The 18,387-nt window shown below is 37.8% G+C and overlaps 1 protein-coding gene across 3 annotated transcripts in view; it reads right to left on the bottom strand.

The window, feature by feature from the left end:
- Positions 1 to 18,387, bottom strand: part of DICER1 (dicer 1, ribonuclease III) — a 78,779-nt gene continuing 60,392 nt past the window's right edge. The window contains exons 23-30 of one of the 3 annotated variants that reach the window (XM_037831955.1): positions 17,318 to 18,101; positions 13,820 to 13,975; positions 9,699 to 10,596; positions 7,737 to 8,005; positions 7,324 to 7,344; positions 4,964 to 5,126; positions 4,796 to 4,871; positions 1 to 4,442 (exon numbers count right to left, since the gene is read on the bottom strand). In XM_037831955.1, the coding sequence (XP_037687883.1) occupies positions 4,277 to 4,442; positions 4,796 to 4,871; positions 4,964 to 5,126; positions 7,324 to 7,344; positions 7,737 to 8,005; positions 9,699 to 10,596; positions 13,820 to 13,975; positions 17,318 to 18,101 (2,533 nt within the window). In that variant the 3' untranslated portion in view covers positions 1 to 4,276. Of the gene's footprint in view, positions 4,443 to 4,795; positions 4,872 to 4,963; positions 5,127 to 7,323; positions 7,345 to 7,736; positions 8,006 to 9,698; positions 10,597 to 13,819; positions 13,976 to 17,317; positions 18,102 to 18,387 lie in introns of those variants that run through there. The other 2 variants (XM_037831956.1, XM_037831957.1) reach the window with 2 other exon arrangements.

Below are 18,387 nucleotides of genomic sequence, written 5' to 3'. Positions count from 1 at the left end.
TGAACAGACCATAACTTTATTGGAGATTCACTTGGCTATGAATATTACAAAAAACGACGCAAGGAAATGGTGGCCCATCAGGTGCAGACTGCACATTTCTGCAGCACAATGACTGGAGGGATGAATTACATCATGTTCTTTAAAGAAAACAGTGGCAGCATGAGATGGTAAGTATTTTATTGTCAATCAAATTATATTTGTTAATTTCACTCAATTTTAGTCATTTTCCTTCACTCTATTTACAGCAGAAAAACCAGAAATTTTACTTCCTGTTCACCTTTGCATTTTTGCAATGCAACCTGCTACTACAGTGAATTCTGAGTATGTCCATAAAATTTAAATTGTCTTGCTGACGTCCAAATAAAAATGAACTAGGAAAAAAGAACAATTAATGATTAAAATATTTTTATTTACCATTAGTTTGGAAAGCTCATTTTCACCGCTAATGGACTCCATGCCAATTCCCTAGATAGTGCTCCTGGCATCCCCAACAACTTTATAATCATTTTAATATCCTTGGTCTTAAACATAGCTTAAAAACTTTTCATGTACAATATAAAATAAAGAAGTTTATTTGGAAACAATTAAATTCCTGAAAAGTAATCAGTGGTTGAAAAAATATACCTATTTGAATGTAATTAAAATAACCTTAAGGTAATAAACATGACACTGAATTTCTTCTCTGCAGATCATGCAAACGGGGTAAAGACGAGCTCTAACATAATTTCAGATGCAGTTTAAATGAAGACATCAAGGTCTTGGTCTGGTGGCTTTAATTTTGTGTAAAAGGATTAGCTACCCTAACAGAGCAAGATACAACGTTTTAAATCAACTGGGCCTGAAGACTGAACTGTGGCAGGTCTGGACTTCGAGTGCTCTGCACTCAGCATTCAGACTGTGGGGAATGACTGAAATGGCTGACAGTTGAGTGAATAATTGCATTTACAAACTGAACCAACAGAACCAAAGCCTCAATTCTCTTGCTATTTAGGCAGGTATTTGAATCTTTCTGAGGGAAAGCTATTATTAAGAAAGTAAAAATATTAGTATTTTAAAAGATAATTACAGGAGTGTTAGAGGTCATTCTAAATTTAATCACTTCACATAATGTAAAAGAAAAAAATGTAACAAACATTTTTGAAACATAATTAAGAGTTCAGTTCACAACTCTGTCATACTTTCACAGAACAGTAAAAATGCCACAGACAAAAATAACCTATTTAAGTTGTGCAAGTATATGACACATTGCAGGCATTATAATTATCTTTTTCAAATTCGGTAAATCAAAACAGCAGCAAGGCCAAACCACATTTTTCCTCTCAGTTAAGCATATTTTCCTTGAAATGAGGTAAAGCATGTACCAAGTGCAGTGCTTATCTGTGCTCCATGAACAGAACAGAGGGGAAAAAAGCTATTACAAAACGCAGCAGAGTTAGGACTGCTAAAAGGACATTATAAAAGAAATAAAAACATTTACAATGAAGGTTCATGCCAACTAACCTCCACACAATCAGCATAAGGAACTTCTGCAGTTGCTTTTCAAGATTCACCCCACCATTCTTTCCCACGCGTGCTTTCAGCACACTCCTGCCCCCTCCCCACTAGGAGGTTCTGCGTGTTACACTCACATTGCAATCACAGGAACAAAAGGATGACACACACAGTCGTAAAGAGGGACAACATACAGGGTGACTTTTTTTTTTCCCTTAACTGATAGATGCAAAACGTCTCAACAAGCTAAACCAGGGAAAAGTTTACAGCATTAAAAATCAGCAGCACAAAACTGTTCATAACCACTTCATATGTCTAACTCATCTTTTTTGTTTTTTAACTTAGTATCCAGGGATTGTAGAATTCTTCAAAATGTGAGTCACAAATTAAGAGTCCACTTTTTTTCTCCAACAAAAAAAATGAAATAGCTAAAATTTGCTGTTGATAAAAACATTTCGAATGGTAGCAGGCAATTGGAACCCCTGAGAATGTACAACCTAATCGTATCCAAGTCTGGACTTGTTAGTATTAACAAAAAATACTCTTCCTACAGTTACAAAATATATTGAGGCATTTTTCTCCCAATGGGAACTATAACTGAAACAATCTGATTTTGGCGCCAAGAGGCAAAAGAACCCCTCAGCATTGGTATTAGGGCATTAGATGTGATGCAAAACCCTCCATTCTTGGCATCAGGTAGTTTATAAATTATCAAGATTTGTGATATAACTTTTTTACAAATCACCCTCACAAATAAAATTCATATCCAGTCTGACTTGTTAACTGTACATGTTTACAGTTATATAATCCAAGAATTGCTTGGTTTAACTTGCCATGATATCATACATTGAGATTTTTCAAAAAGTAAACAGAAACCTAAGGTTTCAAATCAGAATTAAATATTTTAAAAACAAGTCCACCTAATCTGTTAACAAAAATTCATTTAGTAATTCAGGTCTTAATTTAAATTTAATGTTGGAGAAGCTTAATCTGCCCCTCACTCAGGTGACCTTAGAAAGCTGGAGCTGAGAGACTTCTGTGTGTGCACAAGCAGAGAGGTGTTTCTTTAGGGGTGGGAGGTGCAGATAAAGCCAGAGTACAGTATTCAATTGTAATTTAAAACATAAGTGAAGCACTTCATGAAGCATCAAGTTCAGAATAATGTGCTGGAAAATCTTAGACACCTCTGCTCAGCTTTTTTAAACTTCAAGCATAATTAATGGGGCAAACTGCAGCAAACCTCTACTAGTATTTTGGTGGGAGTGCAAGACTGACCCACAACTTTTAAAAAGGTAAATTAAGAGGTATTATAGTTACAGTGCAAAAAAAAAAAAATTAAAATTTCAAGCATAATACATAAACATAGCACCAAACAGGGGGAAAATGCATGCGAAAGGAAAGAAGAACTGAGGTATTTAAGTGAAGAGTGCCTACACGTCTAGCTAAGAAACTTAGGCTAATGCCTAAAAATGTCTTTTTTTTTTTCCCTTTCCAAAGATGGAAACAATGAGCTAGTTTATCTAAATTCATGACCTAAATCACAGATGTATCAAAATTATGGCAGTTTATCACAACATTAAACTTCCACACATTAGGAGCCCAGCATGGGTAGGTGAAATATGCACACACAACTGCGCAAAGTACAGTAAGAAACTCATAAGAGAAGACTAAGGGTAAAGGTGCTCTGTTTTGCTTCCTTAAATAAGTAACCAATCAATTATAAAATCTGCAGCATATTTAGGTGATATGTCTAAGGTTTATTTTGTTAGAACAACAGCCTATAAGGCAAAATTATTTGCCATAAACTTCCCATCAGCATAACTACCTAGCAGGTTTTCAGGAAAACTGGGGTATTTAGCCAAAGACCATTTTTATTACGGTGTTTTTTAAAAAATCCATAGACTACATATTCTGGTTTTTTAAATGTCTTCAGTACACACATGACAGAAAGTCTAGTATACTACTGTAATAAGTTACAACTATTCTAGTGAGCTGTAAATACCACGCTGTCTTAACATCTAATGCATAATAAAATGAAGGGAATGTAAAATAGTTTGTTCCAAAAAGATCACAAATTAAAATCGATCCATGAGGGTTTTACTTTTAAGGCAAGAATCTGTTTTATGCAAGACTATGTGGCATAAGAAAACTAAAATTTGATTCCCCGACATGCGAGTTGATGTTAATCCAAAAATCTGTCCCTGACTATTAAATGCCACAGTGGTCGGGAGCATCACCTCACACAACACAGCATGGAAAGAGAAGACATCACTGGCACACTGCTTCTCTCGCAAACCAGATCCGTCTATTCGCCTTGTCACCTACTGTCGGCCTGGCACCACTGCACAGACTGAGGGAATTTAAGAGTACTCTACGTAAATCTAGGGATTGTTTTAGATTAAGCTCCTTGGCCTTCTAACACTAAGCAAAGCTGATGGAAATTAAAAAAAAAAAAGAAAGAAAGAAAAACCTGTCAATAATCATTTTGAACACTTGCTAAATGTCATCATTAAAGCACTCTTGTGATTTAAACAAAGCAGAAGCAAGGAAAGAAGACAAGATTGTGTTTGCGCAAAAAACTAAAACTACAATTAGTTCCAAAATTTTTATACATATGTTAAATGTTTTATTCTGTTATCTATCTTGTTATCAAACTTTAAATTCTGTCTTCAATTCATTCCACTCAACAGCTCAATATCGACTTTAAAGTCACTCTTTTCAATTCAAATATTTCCTCCCTTAAATCTGCCTTTTGTAAAAATTTATTTTATTTTAAAAAGGGGTTTCAGCTGTTGGGAACCTGAGGCTGATTAGCTTTGAGGCTTCGAAGGGCTCTTCTTGCTGCTGCAGATTTGGCAATCCTGTAACTTCGGCCAACACCTTTAAACTTCCCCTTTCCTACTACTTCCACAGTGACTCTGACCTTGCCATCGTAAGTTCTCTCAGCCGGGCTGTAAAAAATCCAAACAGCTCGAATGAGAAGTCAGAAGTATTTATTATTATTGTCAATCAGCATTTAGCATGCACTCCCAGACCAACAGTCCCATGTACAAGCTGACAGCACACAAACGATTCGTGTATTATGACTTATTACATGTCACCGACAGACAGGGCTGCCGTTCCTGCTTGAATTCAGCATTTCTTTATGAAAAGAAAAAGAAAAGGCAATCAGACTACAAATGGAATCTGCCTAATTGCATGCCACAGTATAAATACTGTTCAAAATCACTAGTTTATGGCATCTTTGGGAGCTTCTCCCCCCTTGTTTTTAAGTAAGTTCATTTTTCTCCATGCTTTTGCTTACCTAAATTTGGCAGTTTCTGGTTCCATTTCAAGCAATTCTCGCACAGGGGAACGGGGCACATTGGCAGAAAATTTTTCTGTTAAGCAAAATGAAAGAATAATGGGAATACTATCTTTGAAGGCGTCTTTAATTTTGTTTCAGTGTCTTCCAAAGGGGAGCCAACGATACCTATTAGCGGTCGCATCATAGGATAGTACACCTGCCAAACCATCTCCAGTGACATGCCACTATCCATGTAAATGGCACCAGCAAGCGACTCAAAAATATCCCCCATGGCCTTGGGAACTTCAATATCCTCTTCTTTCTCTTCATCTTCCTCAGATCTCCTAAGCTACACAGAAAAAAGTTACTTGTACGCAAAAAGGCCATTTTTAAAGGCAGCCCTCAGAGGTATGTTTCTTTTCTTCGATAGGATTTTTATTATTTCTTTAACACAAGTAACAATCACAACCATTTATGCACACTTACTACATGCCAGGCACTGTAATGGGTTCTTCACAAACATTATCTTAGTTCAAAAAAAATAATATATGAAAGTTTTTTTCAAACTTCTTAAGAAAAAAAGAAAAGAAAAAAATCTTCCTACCCATTTAGTATTCTCATTGCCCAGCAAAAATAATACTTCTAAATAAAAACAAAGACAATTTTAACAAAGCATTAGAAATAGTCAATAAACATATAAAAACAACTTTTTCAAATTCCCTTGCAATCAAAGAACTGTTTATTAAAACAGTTCTACTCTGTAGCAGATTGGCAAGGATTAAACAGAATATAATACTAATTATTAGTACAGTGCTGGCAGGGGTGTTCACTCTTTGGAGAGTATAAACTGCTACTTTTTTGGCAGGAAGTTCTATTTGGAAGATATTTTCCTACATGCTTCCTTTTTATTAAACCACTTAATATTGGCTCACTATAACAGAGTACCTGACACATAGCAGGTAATCAAATTAACAGAATAAAAACTCATATATGTATCAAAAGCCCTTTATAAGTTCATAACTCTTTAATGTATCTTAAGGAGGTAATGATGTATAAGCATATTTATCACATCCATTGTTTATTTAAAGCCCTAACCAAAAAAACTTCAACATCCAGCCATAAGTACTGTTTAAATAAACTACAGTATGGCTATATATTGACTAGCACACAGCTATTAACAAGCATGATGCCAATCAATACACGGAAAGTCATCCCACAATATATTAAGCAAAAAGAACAAATTACAATACACCATGCCTGGTATCATTCCATCCTGTATTTTATATATATTGATATCTAAACAATAGACACATCCCAAAATGTTAACATAAGTTGTTTCTTGAGTAGCATATTTGGATAGCATTAATTTTTTTTCTGCTGATTTGTATTTTCTTATTTTTCTAAAATAAACATGAACTACTTGTGAAACAAATAAAGAGAAAGGGTGGGAATAGAAACTTCTAAATACATTATTTAGCCATACAGAGTTCTATATAATACATTTATAATGCTCACTCTACCAGAAAAAAAAACAAGATACTTGTTCGTATAGCCAGGCTTTGAGCTAGAAAGGAATTTTAGAACTTAATAGGTTTAACTCTCTCCCTTTGCAGATGAGAAAACTACAGACCACAGAGGTAGATGGGCTTTCTTAAGACCAAATGTAAGTTAGAAAAGCCAGGCTATGACATTTCCAATGAGTTTTTATAATGTCTCTCTATATGTTTATATAAACAAAGGAAAGGAAAAGAATGAACAAAACTCTCAAAGTTAGTATGCCCTACTGGCTTCAAAAGAGAACTTGCATCTAATTTTAGCTAATTCCTCAAATTCTAAGCTTACATATTTCTAAAGAGGGAGACTAGAAATAATCCTTGTTTACGTCTGAGATGGTTCCAACTCCTCATCCTGCTGCTAGCTGTGCTCCAACTCAGATCCCTCCTCTTAGAAGAGTCTGCAGGGCTGAAAACCCAGTGTGAGAGCCCTGCCTCTGCTTCCCCTGCTCAGCACAGCTTCTGCACAGTCAACAGCACTTGATCCTTTGCCTTCTGGCTTTGCTTAAGATCACTTCAAAACCTAGACTCTTCACTTTTCTCACAGAAAGTCAAGGACATTCACTATTTCTCAGCAATGGTTTAGTGCAATTTTTTAAAAAGAAGGAATAAAGTAAGAAAGAACAATTAAAATGGCCACTGGAGTTATGAATAAATTCCTTGACTCCTTAAAAGAAATCGATAAAAATAAGAACATCATAGGCATTTGAACGGTAAGAATGAAAAATGCAAGTGCTCTCCGAGTACACAGCTTTGCAGATGAACACTAGTGACGGGTCGGAGGAGACGGAAAGATCTAAGCAATATCCTTTCCCACAAAAAATTCAAAATAGTTCACAAACACATTAGAATTAACTCCATCACCAAAGAACCTCTGGCTGAACTCATTGTAGAAACCTCCCAAATTCCGATGGTTAAAAATTTCAAAGTTTTGTTTTCAAATGAGATTCTCCCATTTCAAAGAGAAGCAGAAGGTACATTTGTGATGCTTACCTGAGATATTAGCAAATATTTCTGGTCCATTAAAAAAAAGAAAGAAAAACAGAATAAACCACACTGAACTTTTACTAAAGTTGACGCTACTTTGGGGAGGAGGGGGAGAAGTGGCAGTCTGGCATGCCCCAAGACTGTAAGTCTTAATCACAAGAACTGGAAATAACTGAATAAAACCCCCTTCACCTTCACTTGAATGCCCACATGTACCATCGTGCGGGCAGCCCCAGTTGGAAAGGTTTATTCTACCTAAAAAGACTAAAAGCGTGCGATCCATTCACGGCTCTCCCCAGAGGACAGTGTGCTGGGTACCACAGCCATGCAGTCCAAATTCTAAAACTATCAAGACCCCTGGTGGGATGGCTTATTTTAAACTGAACACTGAATTCAACCTATGGTTAAATAGCGCTAACCTCAGAATCCATTCCTTGCATTTCATTCTTCTCAAGCTGAAACTGCACAAAATCATCAATGACGTGGAACAGCTCGGGAGAAACAGCTTTAAAGTACTTGTGGTAGTCATACTTTACAGCCAATGACGCAAAGATGGTGTTATTGACCAGAGCGGATCGCAGGTCAGTCAGGACCCCTGGGGAATGCTGCCGCGGGTCTTCATAAAGGTGCTTGGTTATGAGGTAGTCCAAAATCGCATCTCCCAGGAATTCTAAGCGCTGGTAACAATCTGAGAGAGGGGGCGCCATGAGCTTGTGCAACGCTTACACTGTTTACACACGTAACTGATATAAAGTCTGATCCCCAAACCCATTTCAACTTTTGAGTTCATTTTCATATATATTCCTCAATGACAAAATTAGAGCCTCTGGAAAGTAAAATTTAATGGCAAATTAAGTCTATTTCTTGTACATAAATAGAGATCATAAAACTTTTAAGTGGCCAAAAGACTAACACTTATTAAGAAAAAAACATTTCCCAGATGACATCATTACCACGGACCCCTTTTCCTTTGGCACCGTGCTGGCCAGGCAGGTGCTTGGGGGCATTACTCTCAAAGTCTCCACCACATGTCATCACTTTGGGTAAAGCAGATGCTGCACACATACTTCCCACATGCTCTCACTCTGCTGCCATCACTACGCACTGTCTCTCCCACATTCGGGAATGTGTCGTAAGTGACAGCACTCCTCACCACTCCTGGGTTATGTATGTTACACAGGGTGACAATAAAAGACGCTCTTCTCAACCTGAACTAGAAACACTGAATTTGACATGTACTAAGAAATTGAGAAAGAAGCACTGTGGGAGCGAGCAAAGACCTTAGGCAGACATGGTTTGTTAAAATGTAAAGAATTAGCAATGCTAGTCAACATCTATTTTCTCACGGTGATGAAAAAGAATCATCTCTTTTCATGAGGAAACTGAGTCAGGGACAGATGAGGTGACTTGTCCCAGGAAACCAATTTAGTTAAGAGGCAGTGGCTGAGACAGGCTTGAACCCAGGTCTCTTAACCTCCACGGCAGTGTAGTAGAAAACCACACATCATTTTTTTCTCCTCAAAGAATAACAGGCTTTAGTTTCACCAGAGTCTTTCTGGTCCAGTCAGATAATTTTTCACTTTTGGTTTTTACATTTTCTAATCATCTTACCTGGATCGTTTTCATTATGCAAACTAAAATACACAAAGCAAAACATTCTGCTTTTTTTTGGTATCTGGATTCAAGCACTTAATTACTCTGATCCAGAAAGCAAAAATACAGACTTTTGCTCTGTTTCACAAGACGAAGCTGAATTTGGTTTTATGGGCTTAGTCTCCCTTCTAATCCAATGGGACTGGGAGCCCATTAAATGAAGGAGGGGAAAAAACACTGAGCACAATGAACGGTGGATGATGACAGCAGAGTCAGAGCAAGGGCAATGGAAACTTCCTGTGAAACAGTTTCTTTTAATGCATTCATCTTTATATTCACAAGGTCCCTAAGAGAGAGGCCTTTTTGCCCAGGAAAGACAATAAAGGGTATGGAAATACATCTGGACTACAGGAATAAGTCAAGAACCAAAAGCAGCACTGAATGGGCATGAGAAAGACACTTGGGTAGGATAAAATGGGAAAGGAAAGCACAGCAAAATACTAAGGCTCAAATTTCTCTAACTATGAAGCATATAAAATGATACATATGCCAGTATATAAGATAGCTATAACCTCAACTATCAAAGTTAAGGAGCAATACTTGCTCCTAAAAAGATGAAGAAAAAAATAAAATTCTTTCTTCTGTATTCTTTTGCTTCCTCCCCCCAACATGCAAATTAAGCCCTGAGTAGGTACATGCACAGATCTTTAAAAACAAAACAAAACAAACAAACAAAAAAACATATCTCCTTTTCAGAGATAAGGAAGTTTGGTCCTGGGGCTCCTTACCAGTAATGGTATTGTAGTGGTAGGAGGCATGTGTAAATGCCTGGAGAAGGTAAGCCTTATTCTTGAAACTGTAGTTGATTTTCTTTTCAAAATTTTCAAAACCCGATATAAGGTGATTCAGTGTTTTATCTGCATCAGGATGATCAAACATACATCTTGGTGGAATCTTCAAACAACCATATTCCAAGTCTTTGAATACAGAAGAGTGTGAACTGGCTACAGAAGCAGGAGCACAGCTCGCTGAAAGAGTCTTTTGTTGGCTGTTGAAATTCTGCCTCGTCGGGTGCACGGCACTTTCCCGATCAGTCCGTTTAATTACCGGGAGCACCTTCAGCCCCAATGAACAGAGGAAAAGCTGAGCAGCCCTCTCGCCACAGCTGGTTAAGTAGCAGCCCAGCAGGGCCTCCACACAGTCCGCTATGCTTTTGTCAGCTATACACTGCTCAGTGTGCAGGTCGTAAGAAATGGACTGTTTTCCTGTGTCAACACCACAGTTTTCTTCTGATGGATTCCAGAACCCCACCACAAAGTCATCCTCTTCAACAGCTTTGCTAGGATCCAGATAGCACATTGCATCCCAAGAGCTATAGTCAAAATCCTCAAAATCTGATGAAAATGGCATACTACCTAGGGAGGATTTTTTGGGCATTTTCCATTCATAGGCAGAGTCAGTGGTTGAAAAAGGAGAAAGAGAAATTTTCTTTACAAAAGCTCCTGATCCCATTAACATGTTATCTATAAATTTGATATGTTCCTGATCATACTCCAGGAAATCATCTTCATAATCGGCCTCCTCCTTTGGAGCTCTCCACAGCAGGTCCTCCTCCTCCTCCTCCTCTTCCTCCTCCTCCTCGTCGTCCTCGTCCAGTTTGCCATTAGCCAACATGCACTCTTTTGTCTGAAACGAGGGGGAATGGGGAAGGAAGGCAGACATAACTGCTGTTTTTAAAAGGATTGGAAACTCAATAAAAGCAAGGGTTATGGATAATTTCAAATGACAACCACAAATACTAAAAGGCAACTTTAAAATCATGGCCATTTGTTTTCAATTAACCTAGAATAAGTTATTTAATCATACAAACAAAGTAAAACATGTTCTTTGAATGTTCATTTTCTAAGTTATAAAATGGCCTTTGTCCAGTATGAAGCTTTAAGTTAAGGATTTTGTTGCTGGATATAAAGTTAAAATTAATGTCCATGATGCAAAACTTAGGCTAAGAATTCTGACTATGGCAGGATACACAATAAAAGCACTCATGCACCAATCACAGAGCTCTTCAATTTTGCTGACAAGAGTTTTAAAAGGTGGTGACCTGATTTTTAAAAAGATTTTCAAATTAATAAAATGAAATTGCAGATGCAGAAGTATTATCTTTGCAATTAAAGTATAATATGAAAGTGATAAAACTATTTTTAAAATCTTTATAACATAAAAAATGTACAATCAAGGTTTTATAATTACGTTTTTGTCTGTATTTCCACTTCAAATCAAAGCACATTTGCTACAATGTAAAACTAAATTGCTTAGCTTGAAAAATATGAGTGATCACTGAACTAAGCTATGAATTTGAGAAATTATGCTTTTCCCTTCCACTCTAAGCTACAGTAATCAGGGGAGCAGATTATAGCATAACTGACAAGAACGGGAGAAAATTTAGACTAACATGAAACACAACAATCCAATTTCTGTCAGAAGATCTTTGCTAATTCCAATTTCTTTAGCAAAAGCTTATTTGTGAATGACAACCTTAATAATGGGCTCAAATTCAGTAATGATGTAACTTTTTTGCAATGCTAGAAAGACGCCAAATTTCTGCTGTGCAACGAAGGAAAAGGGGGGGGGCAGGGAAAGGCAGGAGGGTGTGCTTCATTTTGATTACAAAAATTTTCCAGAGTATTCTGACAAAAAGTTTTCCAAACCTTCTGTTAAGCATTTTTAAAATACTGCAAATACTTCATTAAACCAGACTCAGAAAAGGTACAAAAACCAAACATTTTCTTTGCTTGGAAAGAAATAATAGTAGTGAGCCAACCCATATATCTACAACTACAAACCTTTACATTTCTTTAACTAAAAAAAATTTATAAAACCTTTTCAAGAATCACGAAGGACACCCCAAAAAATTAGTGGCAGATCTCCAAGAACTAAAACAAACAAAAACAAAAAACTTAGGTATCACTTTGCCCTGTCTATATATATCCCAGCAAGACTTACTTCATTCTTTTTAGACTAACAAGCTGGGGCATAAAGAATCATAACTTCTAAAAATAATAATTCCTAAACACAGAACTCAATTACTATCCATGGATCAAACGAAATCTGTCTTGCTAAAAACCCTATACTTTTACAAGGTAACATGAAATATTTTTGACCACTGTTTGATCCTTAAGACAAAAACAGGCCAAACAGCAACTTAAAAAATTGGACGATTTTTCAAAAATTAAAAAAAAAACTTTATGTAGTTTTAGTAAATGTTATAATAAGCTAAAATTGGCAGAACACAAAAAAACAAAGGACTGAGTTTTATATCACTAATAAGCTGTGTGATCTTGGGCAAAAGTCATTTCATGCATCTGAGTTTTAGGTTCTTCATCTGTGAAATAACTGGGGTTCTACCTCATTAAATGATTCCAAGAGCATTCCAAACTCTTAAAAAAAACCAACAGCCACACAAACCCTTTTCTGGGACAGTTCAACTGGGCTTTTCACCTTCTCACCTAAGAGGCACTGGTGTGCAGAGGTGTCACTTACACCCCTGTGCTGAGAGGCAGAGGAATGGAAAGGCATGGAACAAGCCAAAAACACACTGTATTGCTTTCCAGTATAGTGGAAGGGCCTATTTCTATTTAAGTATAAGTTATAAATGAAAATCTGAACAATATTCTTTAATATTCTAAGAACCAAAGTTGTCAAGTCATCAGAAATATTAAGGAAAATAACATTTTAAAACAAAAACCAAAATGCCATGCCAATGTCACCTTTATGTTACAATTTAAAAAAAAAAAAGTTAAATATATTCTGATAAGGTATTTACAAAGAAGGGTAATTGTTACTGGGATGTTGTTAGTAAAAATGCAGTATTTTCTCTAAAGCCCTCAAAACTCACACCTATTTCTAAGTTAATAACATGTAATTTTTTCTGATCACAACTGGTATTAAAATATTCTCTTGATGCTTTTCCAGAGAAGTTCAATTTCTGACATAAGCCAAATAACACCTGTGTTTAAAATATACTCAATAAAATAGGTAAAAAAATCAGTAGGCTATCTGGAAATACACAAGACAGCTAGGATATGTATGTTAGAAAGAAGACATAAAGAGTTATGACATTTAGAAACATAACCTGTGAAGAAACAGTATTTTCACTGTTGGCATGAAGTAAAAATGAAGTAACAACATGCCAGTTTATCATTAATGAGAAATAAATCTCCGGGAAACGAAACTGCCCGAGGAGCTGGCTTTCCGGGCGCCCACGACAGGCAGCTCTCAGAGCTCAGAGGCCCTCCCAGGTGCCCTCTGGTGGCCTTCAAGACAGGAGAAAACGAAGCAGCTGCGGCTAATATTTGGAGCCTTTGTTAAGTCATTCGCAAGATTTAAATTATTTCCAGAAAACTATAACTTTTATGTACAATGATTTTTTTTTTTTTTAAGTTAACAAGAGGAGAACTAGTCCTAACTGAGAAACCCCTGAGCTGCATAAGCAAGCTTTCATTGAAAGTAACTATTTTACAGATAAAAGGACATGGATCACTGAAAACTTGTTTCACTGGACAGAGCTAAGAATTTATGATAAACTAGAGTATATAACTGTAAATTATGTTAGGAGTTTTTGTTTGTTTTTTGGTAAGTCACAACATCAGATACACTTCTGCCTTTGGAAAAGGAAGGCGATAAAAATAGAAACTGTTTTCCATCGAAATTACCACACTGCTACTGAATTCCAATGAAAAGAAATTAAGGCTTTTCAAAGGAACTAATGCAGTACCATCAAACAATCTACTCTTTCCTAAACATGCCATGGAAAGAAAACAAAAAATTAATAGAACAAAATTCTCCCTCTTCCCACAAAATAAATATTTTTAAAAATATTAAGAAAGCCCTCTAGTTACCCCAAACTCACCATTTCTTCTTTTTCCCATTTATCTGTGTTACTCTTGTCTTGATTTACTATATAACCTGGAGGAAGCCAATTCACAGGGGGATCGAATATGGACACCACCATGCGGCTGGGCAGGCCCTTCTTTTTTCCAAGGCGATACAGATTACAGTTGCTGACCTTTAGCAGAAAATATTTATAAAACACTTATCCATAAATGATCACTGCGGGAATCCATACAAGGCATGTTATTATATCCGTAGCTGTACATTCTTCATGTTGTATAATACGTATAACACGTTGCTATAACTGGTCACCAACATAAGGGTTGTATAGTTTTTCTACCTAGTCATAATAGGAAAATAATATTAAATTCCCAAGTTCCTCTATCCATCAGTGTAGTCAGATGAATGTTTTCTCAACATAAAATACAGATCACAAAAAACTTATATAGATAAATATACAAATTCCTTATAAATAAGTCAGAAAAAACAGTTCAGAACAATTTCAAACTTTTGAAAACACAACCTGGTGATATAAAATGCAAACTACTAACCAGAGCTATTAGAACAGAGAACAACTCAAAGAAAAAGTCAAGATGTCACTATTCCTCAGTAAAATATGGGAGGAAAGTGTTATAAACTCAATCCATAAAGTGAAAACTGGCACTAAACAGAGCTAAGCCACAAATGTAATTTCAATTGTAGTGTTCTCTCAAATATTATCCTCCTTCATTTTGGATAACATTTCAAGATACTTTTGTTCAACCATTTAAAAATAGAGCAAAAGGTTAAAGAACAATTCCATTTGTTTATTCACAGCAATATAACAGCTTTATTTTTTACCCTCTGGTCTATTTGTTTTTTTTAATACCTGAATCTCCTCCCAATTTGCTCAAATCAGTGCATTTCTGTCTAGTTTTCACTTAGAAACTAGAGTCCACAATCAACTTCATTTTCATTTGCTAAAAACTGGATTCCTTTTCCATTTAAACACTCCAGGAGCCATTCTCCATGGAACCCAGGCACTTCCCATGCAAAAGGCTGGCAGCCAGGCACCAGGGAGAGCTGGCGGGACAGGGTCTCCGTCCTCACGAACCACTGAGCTGGCCGGGAAGAGAGCACACGTGATGCTCACTACGTGCAGAACTGCTTTCCCACGCTGCCTGAGCATGAAATAAATAAACTAGCTTAAAATAAATGCTAGTTTCCTTTTCCAAACTAAGAGAACAAAGCACCACAAATGCCAACGAGAGGAGAAAGTGCCACGGGATGCGGATGAGAGGACGATCACAGTCAAAGCTGACAGAGAAGTGGTCAGCTGGATGGGAAAGAAACTGCAGACAGACTTTACATGAGACAAAATTTGGGACTGGCAGAACTCAACAAGTCAAGCTGTGGGAGGGGATTCTGTGAGAAGAAACCACAGGGACGAAGGCTCCAAGCCTGGGGCTGGGAAACGCGATGGCGTAGGGGAGAGTGTAAGCGGACAAGGGCCCAGCAGGCCTGGCTAAGGAAGTTGTGACTCTTTCTAGTAAAGACAGAAGGAATCAAAGGCTTCTGCGCAAGAAAAACAGATGTATGCCCATAATACAAAATAATTTATTTCTTACTCAGCCTTAATCTCTGATATTCTCTTTTTACAACCACCTCTTGGATCTCATTTGTTCTCTGTGCTTCAATTACCACCCTTACGGAGACTACTCCCAAATCGTGTCTACATTCTAAATTCTCAATTACTGGGACATTTCAGTGAACATTTCCACTTTGCATTTCACGAAGGCTAAAACCGTAACCCTAGCCCTGACATCCTACATTCCCATCTGCCCCACTTCCCTGTCCACCGAACCTCACCAGTCTCCATCTGAAATCTACTGGGAGGCACGGAGAGTGGGGAAGGGTGGGCTCCAGGGTCAGACGCCCTCCCGACTGCCCCAGTCCGGCTCCGTGACCTGGCCTGAGCTGAGCTGGTTAAACTCTCTAGGCATGAGTTTTCTCAGCTGCCAAGATGGGGACAGGACAGTTCATGTCCTCTCAGAGGTTCGTTGAGAAGATTAAATGAGATAATGCTTGTAAAATGTTCAGTCTGGTGCCTGGAGCTACTGAGTAATGTGGGAAGCGGGTTGGTATCATGGTGCGTGAGGTCTCTAAAGCCAGGTATCTGGGTTCTGCCCCTTATGAGCAATGTGAACTTGGGCAAGTCAGCCTCTCCTGCCTCACTGTCCTTATCTATAAAAAGGGGATAATACAAGTATGTACCTCACAAAATTATAATGAGAATTAAATCAGGTAATACATGGGAAGTGATTAGAATAGTGCCTGGAGTAGGCACTTCGTGTTAGCTAAAATTATTTCTTCTGAAATATCACTCACCTTGGCCCCCCCCTCACTGCCAGAACTCTAGTTTGGTAGCATTTTCTGCTTATGGATCGACTTCTTCAAAGGCCTACCTGATCTCTCAGCTCAGTTTTTGCACTTCAACACACACTGCAGCCTGCTACCAAATTATTTTAAACATTGTTATACTAATATTAATAATCCTGCACTCAAAATTCCTTCAACTGTGCCTATGGCATTCAAAATAAGTGCAAGCTCCTTAGCTTAGCATTCGAAGCCTTCCACAATATGGCTTCACCCCACCAACCTTTTCAAATCTTTTCTCAGATACTGCCACACTTCTGACTGCTGCCACAGGCTTATTCACTGAGCACTCACATGCTTCGTCATCGTTCATTTTGTTTATGAACTGTAAACTGACCTCTACCATTCAACTCTTGCCTGATCACAGGTGGAATTCCTTCTTTTAAGTGCTTATCAGTAATTAGCAGCTTTGTAAATTATTTCTCAAAAGGCACGCGTTGCCTTGTAACACCTCTTTTATCACCATTTAAATATTTTACTTTCATTAATTTTCTTTCTTAAGCCTTAATTCCGCAACTAAGTTTAAGAACGCATCCCCTCTCAGGCTGTAAAGCACTACTGACTTCGAAGTTGAGTATCAGAACCACCCCACTGGAGTGCAACTGAGCTCTGTGAAGTTCTACTGCTCTTTCCCTTCCCTGGCTCTCCAAAACCTTGAAGATGAGCCCCTCCACTCGTAATACATTCATGCATGCATGCCACGGTAGTACCCCCACAAGTAAAAATTTAACTCAACTAAACAAAAGCACAAGCTCCCTGAACGACTATTGTGTCCTTCGTATCCCCTTTGCATCTAGATGTTCAAACAGGCGTATATGGTTTCCTTAGGACTGAATTCCCATCAATAAATAAGGCACATGCAGATCAGCTAACCCCCCAAACCTGAGTGCGTCCTCACTAAACAGCAGATTCATGTCAACTGCCAGAGGCTTCAGCTGGCCCTGGCGGAATGATGGGACAGTGGCACTTGTCCAGTATAGCGATCTCTGGGAAAAATACTTTCCCCTCGTCTGAATTTAAACTATCCAACACATTAAACCATTTTCAGGCACATTGAATACTTACTCTAACTGCTCAAACCAAAAGAATTCTCATTTCTTACCTTTTTGCTTCTCATATATGAAAGGCGGCCCTCATGAGCATCAGGGTAAGTGCAAAATAGATAGGTGGTGATGGCATGCTTTAAAAAGGAGTCACCAAGCATTTCGAGCCGCTCCAGGTTAAATCCATCACTAGCATTTGAAAGGGTCAAAGCCTGAAGAATTAGTCCAGGGTTTGGGCCCAGGGTCCTGGGGGAGTACCCAACAGAAGGGCTCTGCTCAGAAGCCAGCCTGTCCTTGTGCACTCTGACAGCTTCCGTAGGCCCGGGCAGCACGGCCAGCATGGGACTTCCATCTGAGGTAGATGTGTTAGCGTTTCCATCAAGGTATTTATTACTCAGTAGAGTACATTCATCGCTGGGCTTGAGCTGGTTCTCGTAATTGTATAAATTCTGAATGGGATATGAGGTAGTTGGTTGTACAGGTATTTCCTGCTTGTAGTAATTCAGCTGATTTCCTTGGAAAAAGTCTCTGTTAGCTAAATCATAACTGCCATTGGCAAGATTTTTATTGTAAGAAAGACCATTAATTGCTGTAAGATCTGTTGAAACTTCAATTTGGAGCTTACCAGGTGACTCACTGAATAATGTTCTGCAGTTCACAGACATTTGGTCATGATTTTCTAGAGAGGAGGTTCTATTAGCACCTTGATGTGCAGCATTTTCAGGGACTACAATTGTGCTGTGCTTACAGTAATTATCATTTTCAGCTGAGGAGGAGTTAGAAACTGAGATGAAAGATTTGCTGTCGATAGATTTTTTCCACCCGAAGTCTAAGTTAGGGTATCTGCAAAGACATTTTGATAATTTTCATCAGATCCTTCAAAAGGCCTAGGCTCAAAGCAAGAGTAATTTGAATAAAAAAATAAAGATCCCCATAAATATACTCCTACTTTAGTAGGGAAAACAAGTTTCCACACCGGGAACTAACATTTACTGGAATTCCGCACAATGTAAATTATAAAGTGGAACATGATTTCCCATATTGCTTTAATCCCTCATTCTACCAGGTAGTATAGTGGTGAAGATGATTCATGATCTTGGAGCCAGCCTGTGGAGACCCAGAGCCTCAG

This window comes from Choloepus didactylus, chromosome 4, assembly GCF_015220235.1.
Source record: "Choloepus didactylus isolate mChoDid1 chromosome 4, mChoDid1.pri, whole genome shotgun sequence".
NCBI lineage: Eukaryota > Metazoa > Chordata > Mammalia > Pilosa > Megalonychidae > Choloepus > Choloepus didactylus.
This window is presented reverse-complemented; position numbering and strand designations above follow the sequence as displayed.